The sequence below is a fragment of the Urtica dioica genome, chromosome 9 (assembly GCF_054948205.1).
Source record: "Urtica dioica subsp. dioica isolate 48M chromosome 9, U.dioica_male_clone48M_v1_H2, whole genome shotgun sequence".
Taxonomy (NCBI): Eukaryota; Viridiplantae; Streptophyta; class Magnoliopsida; order Rosales; family Urticaceae; genus Urtica; species Urtica dioica.
In genome coordinates this window covers 21,677,989-21,687,021 of record NC_142764.1, presented here as the reverse complement: position 1 = coordinate 21,687,021, position 9,033 = coordinate 21,677,989, and the positions used below count along the sequence as shown (strand labels likewise).

The following is a 9,033-nucleotide window of genomic DNA, read 5'->3' as shown; positions in this document are numbered from 1 at the left end:
TATGTAAATGTGGGGTATTAATAAAGCACACATAAAAAACGTCACCATCATTTTTGGAAATTGTTTGCCCTTTCATTTCTTTAGTCCAACACTCCAACTAAAAGCTTCCCTAACTTGGTCATTGTAATTTGTATGGAACTAATTGGTATAGCAAAAGAATCGTAGGATAATGCTTTCAATATAAAGAATACAGGGTAATAGCCATAATAATAATTTTAATAGTAACATAAAAACAACTTTATCTTCGAGTTTGGAAATCTTTTTGAAAGGTAGAATAAAGAAGAGAATAATGATTTTTTTTTTTGCTTAATTAAATAAATACAAAATAACAAACGCTAATCTATATGCAATCCTCTTGGATATTGACTTGGAAGTGTACAATGATCTCAGAAATAACATGGGCATATGTGCAAACAATTTGATACAATGATCTCAGAAATGTTGAATATTTTGTTCCAAACTGGCAGAGTCTCAGGTACAAAGGAAACAGGTCCCAAAATTACAAGTCTTTTACCTTCAGGTCCTTCCGAGGCTGATGAAATTCACAATCAGCAGCTGATTGACTCGGAACAAACTCCGGGTAAAACCCGGTAACAGACAAATTCCATAATTTGTTTACAGCACCACTAAAAGAAATCGGGAGCATAAAATCCTAACATTCTGATCCACAGATGAGAGTCTAATCAAAAGCAGCGACAACAAAGCCCATACCCGAAGAGAAATACCTGGAAAAGAACACTCTTACAACAGTTTTTTTAGATGCTCGGGATGGATTTCGCTCGAATAAACTGCTTAAGCAATGCTTTCTCTTCATCAAGTCGCTTCTTCTCTTCTGGGCTTTGTGGTTTGAGCTTCCTTTTCTCTTCCAAAATCCACTTGAAAAGTTCGCGCTGCTGACTCTCAGGGATCGGTTCTTTCAACTTAACCGGCTCTGCAATGGGAAGAGGCTTGTCCTCGACAGGGGTCGGTGCTTTCGCTTCCGTTGATACCGGACTCTCGCTTTTCTTTTCGCTAAGCTCTTTATTCAAAGCTTCGTCCTCTTCATCGACCACCTTGTCTTTGTTTCTCGTTCTCATGAACAAGTAACCTAGAAAGTATAAAGTCCAAGCAACCTTAATCAACTCACTATATATGCATTGAAATATTGCAACTAGGTGAAGTTACTTTTAGGCTAACAGAGTCATTAGTGAGTTCTACTTGGTAACCAAGACTAAAACACTGCAAAGAAAAGTACGGAAAATATAAAGCTTAATAATTTAGCTTATGAGAATGTGATAAATCTGTCACTTGCTATAGGCATGGCATAGCTTGAGACAGAATATCGTCATCACAGTAGGATAGTGTCGCACTAAAAAAAAAAAAAAAAAAAAATCCACATCTAAAGTGTCAAGTTGGGAGTGTTCCAGCTTCAGAGTAACTGTACTTCACGGAATGTTTACACTCAGAATTTTGTTTCTGATTGTAGAGGTTCAATATGTGCGCACCCGATTTTAAAAGTGTCTGTAGTGCAGGTGGTATCAGTGACGATTGCACAAATTAATTTGTATCAGAAATTTATCGATTATTGTTTTATGAGTTTCTTCATTGAAAATAGCAAGTAACAGCTCAGAAAAAATATCTCCGATCCGCTTATCTCTTGACTTTCTGTTTAAGGAAATACATTGTCGCTCTCTTCTCCCAATGGCTTTATGACCAGGTTCGTGATTATAGCCAAAGGATCTCTTGACTTTGTAGAACTAGTGTTTGATGGTATACATACCCAAGGCTGGGAAGGTCATTCCCGGCCCATCTGTTCTTCATCTGGCTTAGAATGAACAATAGGTTTTCAGGGTATATCTTGTCACTCGATTTCTTCTCCAAAGGGTCACAAGCCAGACCACAGCTCGTGAGATCCGAACTGCCCGCGAAAAGCCACTCGAGCACTCATGAAAACCATTCCCAAACCCAGTCACGAAGAGATGAAACCAAAATGACATCCGTGGCCTTGGGCTTATTCCATGAGAACCGTGTGCCGAACAGAAACTTGAGTTCTTCAAAGTTAAGAGATTCTTTAGCAAAAAAATCATGAACCGACAAGTGAACGACAAGCTATCTCCACGAAACAGAAAGTTAGGACTCGGAGGATCAAAACGATTTTCCGCAAGTTGCTACTCATGATTTTCAACGAAGGAAGTCATCAAACAATCAAAACTAATATCTTGTCAAATCATTAATTTATTCACCATTAATACGACATACACTAGACACCAATAAAATCACTCTCACGAGTGCACAAATGAAAATCCAAACATATTCACACATTGAGAGACTATACGTGTGCCTCTATTCTCACTTTCTTCATTTTGTTTCCTTAAAAACAATTCCTCGACTACACAATATAGAATTTCGATATTCTCATATTTTTTTCATCGTAAAAACCGAATTCCAAACCTACCCTAAATCGAGAAATGGAATGAACAATTAATCAACACCTAGCACAGTAACCTCTCTACAGGGCAAATCAATATAAATAAATCGATTTCAGAATGAAAAGCACGTGTTCTTAGACGAACCTCCGACGGCGAGATTGACGGTGAGAAGCATGGGCCAGAGATACTTGTAGCGGCGAGCAAAGGATTCCCTCGGCGGCGGAGGCGGGGCCTGAGACGCCGCCGTCGACGACGATGACATTTCCTTCGCTTTCTCTTCAAGGAACTTCTTCACTTGTTCTGGTTTGCGAAACAAACACGTCAAACTGATCAGAAACGAAAACCCTAATTACTGAATCCTAAAAAAGAGAGTACGATATTTAAATTCGGTTGAACCTTTATTCGGTTTTTTGTTGAGGAGCTTTGGAGGTTTGTCGGCCATTGCTAGAGGAGATCGTCCTCTTGTATACCAAATAAAACCCACCTTTGTTTGGGTAACACGACGAAGAACAGGTAAATCGCAAATTTATTTTTCTTATCTACTATATTTCACTTTTTTAGTTAAAAGGGTTTCCTACATATTTTTCAACAAATAATCACTCAACTAAGCCGCCAAAAAAACAAAAAAAAAAAGTTAAATAGTCAATGTTTCGTAAATTTTTTATAAATAAACACCTATAATTATTTGTACTATTAAAATTATGCAAATACCCAGTAATTATTCATATTAGAGACGGGAAATTTCGATAGGTATTTACGTATTTTCAGCAGTGTAAATAATTACTGATGATTATTTATGAAACGTTGGTTATATGACAATTTTCAACATTTCATATGGTTATTTATCCGTTGAACCCTATTTTCAAACCAACGGGCATACATACATAGATAACCTTTTTGTAAAATTTAATTCAAACCAACCGTATACGGAAAATTTACATGAATACTATCATTTGAACACCACTTTAATAAAATTAACCATGAAACAAATTTTTACGGACCTATAAATAAAATCCATCGATTTCATGACGGACCAGTAAAAAAATCCAACAATTTCATGACAACTGAGTCTCAAAATCTAGTCACAAAATCCAAAAAATTTGGACCTATAAATAAAATCCATCAATACGATATACATTTAAAACAAAGATTACCAATAGTGTATACTTTTGAATCAACTAAACACTAGTCTCCGACAAGCCAAGCCGAGGACTGCCCCTCGACCCCATAGCCAAGGCGCAACGGCACACCGCGCTGTTGTCGGTGGCGACCCAAGCCGAAGCACCACCATTCGTTCGACAACTGCGGCTGATGCATGTTGCCAAATTTTTCTATCGGCCGTCGTACCTCCATCACCACACTCTTTTATTGCCTCTCTTCCTCCAGCCACGTCCCGTCGAAGGGAACTCAAGGAAAGAGAGTTCGAGTGAGAGTTAAAAAAAATGGGCACTTTTAACGGTTGCAACCACAATTAATTAATTTAACATTACTATATTGTTGATTTTTTTTTATACAATTAAGGTGATTATTTTATTTTAAAGAGTTGGTTATAATTAAAAATGTAGTCCAATTTATTCATTCAATTGTTTTTTTTTTTTTAAAGATAATACATTATAGAGAAATTTTGATAATTTATAATTGAAAAAAGAGTTCATCAAGGTTAATTTTTAAAAATAAATTTCGATTAAGATTAATCTTAACCAAAAATTCAAAAGCTAAATATAATCAACATCAACCCTAAATCCCATTTTCAGTTTGTACTTCGTTCTACTTCTAAGTTAAGAGTCAACTCTACACATATGTAGCCTCACATGAGTCATGACGGTGACATTGTACTGATCAAGAATCAATTCGTTCACAATAAAACCTTCACAATATTCCATTTCATCATATTCTCTGCCCCTTAAGAAAGCTATTGCCTATCAGACTTATTTTTCAATTGTATTTTGGGCAAAGAGTATCATGTTGAGAATATGAAATCGAAAACGGTTCTATCATCTCCACGGGTAAAGAGAGGTGAGGTCAAACCAAAGTCAAGGCTGTTCCACCAAACGTGTAAATATTGGAAACGATGTTGTGGAAAATTTATGGGTAACTTTGTTGAACTGTACTCAGTTGTAATAATATCAATAAATGTAACATCTTACAGAAGTTTGGTACTAAACTAACAAAGTGACCGAGTCTCAAGAGTCAAAAAAAAACAAAAGATACTATGTCCAAAGTCAAAACAATTAAATTTATAACTATCTGCAAACCTACCCCCACTAAACATTACAGCTTTCTCGGATTTCACCGAGCTGAAACGTGAAGACTCTCAGGCCGCCATGGTCACTAGCTCCAGAGACGACCACCACCACCACCACCTCTTCCACGATCTCGGAAACCCCCATAACCTGATAACAAAGGAAGGAAGACTTAATGCATGATTCAAAGACAGAAAATGAATATTTACCATTTGGATGTTTTTAACAAAATCAATTTTTTTTTTACACATCTATTACCAAACTTGTCACAAAATAATGGATTTAGAGCCAATTTTATTATAATGGCCTAAGGCCTCAAATTTAAAGTGAAAAAGGCCTAAATATTTTTCTTCATCATATAAAAAAGGCCTCAAATTTTAGGAGGAATAAAAGGCCTCAAATTTTTTTGAAAGGAAGCTACTATGTTCAAGTCTCAATTTCTTTATAATATAAAGCCCTAGTTGTTTTCATTCTTGCCTAAGGCCACATAATAGTTTGGGCCGGCCCTGCGTATGGTAATAGACGTGGGGAAAAAAAAAAAAAAAAATTGGTTGATTTTGGTGAAAGACAAAAAAAACATCCAAGATTACTAGTCATTTCAAATTCCCCAGAGAAAACGACTATTTTTTCTTTATCATAAACGGATCGGTGGAGTCTTTGCTCTGTAAAACAGACCTGAAGGCGGAGGAGGAGCACTGCGTCCCATGGCTGCCAAATCGGGGCTGATTTTCTGACCGGCCTCCTCGAGTATGGTAATGAGTTCCTTTGCAAACCGGGCATTAGCCGCAGTGAAGAAAGTATACGCTGTTCCTTTAGCACCAGCTCTTCCGGTTCGGCCAATGCGATGAACGTAGTCCTCTAGAGACCCCGGGAAATCATAGTTTATAACATATTTCACGTCCTTCACGTCTGCAACCAAAAATCAAAGCCACGTTACATTAGGAATTCGAATCGGGACTCTCAGTCAATTACTATGGAAATTTGGGCTTCGCACAACTAAGCCCACAGGGCCCCAAAAGTTCCACCGGGAGACCCTCCCACTCTCTTTGGCGAAGAAGCAACCTCTCGTACCTTCTTTTTAAACCTAATCCCCCAAACACCTCATTAACTGCATTATTTCATAGATACCTACTCTTACACTATTTTTCCTTGTTGTTTACGATTTTATTATCTGACTTTTTTTTTTTTACTGAATACAGTTTCATCTGGAATAAAAACAAAATCATTTGAAAATGAAAGTAATTCTTGGAATTACCGTCTTCAAACGACGTATTTGTGTAACTCTACCTATCGGCCCCCAAGTATGAGAGTCTACAGGGAATCAAACACTCCTACCCCTGATCCCAACCTCTTGGGCTTTAACTCTAGCTCTTAGTTAAGAAAAACGGAGATTTCGAGATTGTACCCAAACCACGAGCCGCGACATCCGTGGCAGTCATAATTGGGCTCTTTCCGGCTTTGAACTCGGAGAGAACCCAATCCCTTTCCGCTTGACTTTTATCTCCGTGAATCGAGAGGGCGGGCCAGCCATCCGTTCGAAGTTGTCGAGTGATGTGATCGCATCCTTTCTTCGTATCCATGAATATCAGTATTCTGCTTCCGTCCATGATATCTTCCAACAACTTCACTAATCTGGAGAAACAGAATAGAGCTCGTCAAATCACTCTGCTTGCTTCCAATTGTACTAGATTAAATACGAACGGAAGTTGCTATAGCACACTTGTTGTATTTCTGGTTTTCGGTAATTATGTCGACGTGTTGGCGGATTGAATGGTTTGCTTTCAGATCTTGCGACCCTATGACCACCTTTAGAGAACACAAAAGAATAGAAGTGTTAGTATTTGCATGATTAGTCTGAAATAAAGGTAAACAAAAGCGCTGAGTAGACTGAGATGAGTTTGGCGTTTTACTTTGTAAGCGTTATATAGGAACTGTTTTGATAGTTGTTCAACCTCCTTCGGCCAAGTAGCACTCCAGTACAATGTTTGACGATCCGGGCGAATCTGTGTGTAGTAAAAAAAAAAAAAAATTTAAATAAAATAAAATTCTTTAGCTGATAGGCTTAAGGAAAAACTTAACATCAACCTTTTCAACAGAAAACCCTCCATTGATGATTTTTAACCCATTAAAACAAAGAGAATGAAATATTCAGTGATCTGCATTCACATTTTTTACTGCTGTCGGGCTCATCAAAGAAGAAAAACATATGTGAAAAGCTTATCATACCTGAGAAACAATTTTTCTTATCTGAGGATCAAAACCCATGTCCAACATCCGATCGGCCTCGTCTAAGACAAGATACGTGACTCTTCGCAGGTTTGTGTGGTGCGATTCCATCATATCAATCAACCTACCAGGCGTAGCAATGACAATCTCAACTCCTGAGGGAAAAAAAAAATTATGTCTCACAATCTAAATCTTCGGAAAATTTACAAGGCCATCCTTCCTAACGTTCTCATCCTAATAATCAAATAGCAAAAGCTCAAATTTAAACCCCTTTTAAAAAAGGTTTAATACTAAAACATTATTCCCGAATACCTTTCTGTAGGTCCCGAACCTGAGGACCCTTGGGAACCCCACCATATATGCACGTGTTTTTTATCTTCGAGGACGCCCCAAATTTAGTGGCCTCTTGTTGTATTTGGACAGCAAGCTCACGTGTTGGAGCCAATACTAACACGATCGGACCATCTCCGGGAGCTGAACAAACATACCAAACACAAATTAGAGACTTACAACTTCCTGATATGTATTTGTTAGAATAAAGTTCGAATTCCATTAATAAACTAGTACAACCGCGTAAGTGTAACTCTCTCAAAAGAATAAATTCATATCTCCTATATGATTATTCAAGCCTTCTATTATTTATAAACTAGCAACTCTCAAAAATACTATTCTGACCCTAAACAGCTAACTGATCTAACAAAATCGTAACTTCATATCGGACTTGAAGATTCAACGGTACCTAGAATGGGCTGAGCGTTGACGTGGACAATCGCGGGCAAGAGATAGGCAAGAGTTTTCCCCGAGCCCGTCTCGGCAATGCCGATGAGATCACGGCCCTTGAGAGCCATTGGCCAACCTTGAGCTTGAATGGGCGTTGGCTCGACGAAACCAGCTTTATCAACTTCTTCCAACACGTATTCTAAAATACATCATCCCCAGAATCAGAAAACGACATGAAAAGATGGTAAAACGACGCTCGAATCAAGACAACAAACAGAGGGGAAATGGGGACCTGGAAACCCAACGTCGCGGAAATCCTTGACTGGCTTGGGAACGTCGCGCCCTTCGACGGTGATGTCTCTTTTCCGGCGATACTCTTCGACGTCGCTCTCGGACATCGAAGCCACCGAAGGAGATTCTACGTAGAAGTTCTTCTCGAACGGCGTGAGTCCGTCCAAGTCCAGCTTTTTCGGCGACTCTGCCCCGTCGCGGTGGTCCCTCCGGCTCGACGATGGCCGGACCGAGCCGCCAAAACCCGAATCGCTGGAGACGAAGATACATCGAGTTGAGAATTCGATCAGAGACAGAAAAGAGAAAGAGATGGAAGGGCTTGGGTTTGGGGTTACCTTCGGCGGTCACGGTAGGAAGTTGGATCACCGGAACGACTGTCGTAGCGACTCATCGTCGGCGAGTGAATTGGTCGGAAGAAGTATCTCTGTGAAGTGAAGTTGGAAGAAATCAAGGAATTGCGTTGTGAGGGTTTTAGTTAATCAGGAAAAATAGAAAAACAAATGACATCCATTTTCTTTTACCTTTCTTTCTCTTATCCTTTCAACGACAGTCCGAGCAAAACAAGCCGTTGTGTCGTTTTCAGTAAACAATGGCAATTCTCCCTTTTTATAAAAATAGCATTAATTGCCCAAATTTTAGAATGATAGCTTTTATGCCCCTTTCTTATTTTCTCATAATAATACCTCATATTTACGTATAATTAAAAAGAGACATTAATTTTTTTTAAAAAAAATATAATGAGTTACAGATGTCTACTGATAAATTTTAAAAAAAAAAAAAAAAAAAAAAGATAATCCTTCCATTTCTATCTTATTTTCACATGATAAATTTTATAGTATATCAAATTAGGTTTGTATTTGTCAACAATTTCAAAATGAGACTCATTTACTTATTAACTAACTTTTATATTATTCTGATAACATTATATATATATATATATATGTATATATATATATATGTATATATATATATATATATGTATATTTTTACAAGATGTTTTAAGCTTTAACACAATTGGTAAGCTTTTCCGCCCTTTAGCTAGTGACACTCGAAACAGAGTTGTCAAAAGGACTCGATCGTTTGTAGGTAGGAATGGCAACGGGTACGGATTTTAGCGGGTACACCATTATCATACATGTACCCAC

At 37.9% G+C, this 9,033-nt stretch overlaps 2 protein-coding genes across 2 annotated transcripts; both read right to left on the bottom strand.

The window, feature by feature from the left end:
* Positions 1 to 417: 417 nt before the first annotated feature.
* Positions 418 to 2,953, bottom strand: LOC149385781 (WAS/WASL-interacting family protein). The gene is made up of 3 exons (XM_089627477.1): positions 2,805 to 2,953; positions 2,553 to 2,708; positions 418 to 1,087 (listed from the first exon to the last, which is right to left on the bottom strand). The coding sequence occupies exons 1-3, from the start codon at positions 2,848 to 2,850 to the stop codon at positions 756 to 758; spliced, it is 534 nt and encodes a 177-aa protein (XP_089483603.1). The 5' UTR covers positions 2,851 to 2,953; the 3' UTR covers positions 418 to 755.
* Positions 2,954 to 4,492: 1,539 nt separating this feature from the next.
* RH20 (DEA(D/H)-box RNA helicase family protein) lies at positions 4,493 to 8,381 on the bottom strand. Its single transcript, XM_089626057.1, has 10 exons — positions 8,224 to 8,381; positions 7,890 to 8,140; positions 7,617 to 7,796; positions 7,190 to 7,351; positions 6,878 to 7,032; positions 6,562 to 6,654; positions 6,372 to 6,457; positions 6,057 to 6,283; positions 5,327 to 5,560; positions 4,493 to 4,801 (listed from the first exon to the last, which is right to left on the bottom strand). Exons 1-10 carry the CDS (start codon positions 8,277 to 8,279, stop codon positions 4,740 to 4,742), a joined length of 1,506 nt encoding a protein of 501 aa, XP_089482183.1. The 5' UTR covers positions 8,280 to 8,381; the 3' UTR covers positions 4,493 to 4,739.
* Between the last annotated feature and the right edge of the window lie 652 nt (positions 8,382 to 9,033).

What these genes read in the sequence shown, in the direction of transcription:
- LOC149385781 (XM_089627477.1), bottom strand. Translation starts at nt 2,850, where the DNA reads ATGGCCGACAAACCTCCAAAGCTCCTCAACAAAAAACCGAATAAAG. An exon ending in CAACAAAAAACCGAATAAAG is followed by an intron (nt 2,709 to 2,804) that starts GTTCAACCGAAT and finishes TTCGCAAACCAG; the next exon opens with AACAAGTGAAGAAGTTCCTT. An exon ending in CGTCAATCTCGCCGTCGGAG is followed by an intron (nt 1,088 to 2,552) that starts GTTCGTCTAAGA and finishes TATACTTTCTAG; the next exon opens with GTTACTTGTTCATGAGAACG.
- RH20 (XM_089626057.1), bottom strand. Translation starts at nt 8,279, where the DNA reads ATGAGTCGCTACGACAGTCGTTCCGGTGATCCAACTTCCTACCGTGAC. An exon ending in GGTTCGGGACCTACAGAAAG is followed by an intron (nt 7,033 to 7,189) that starts GTATTCGGGAAT and finishes TTTTTCCCTCAG; the next exon opens with GAGTTGAGATTGTCATTGCT. An exon ending in TGCTCCTCCTCCGCCTTCAG is followed by an intron (nt 4,802 to 5,326) that starts GTCTGTTTTACA and finishes CTTTGTTATCAG; the next exon opens with GTTATGGGGGTTTCCGAGAT.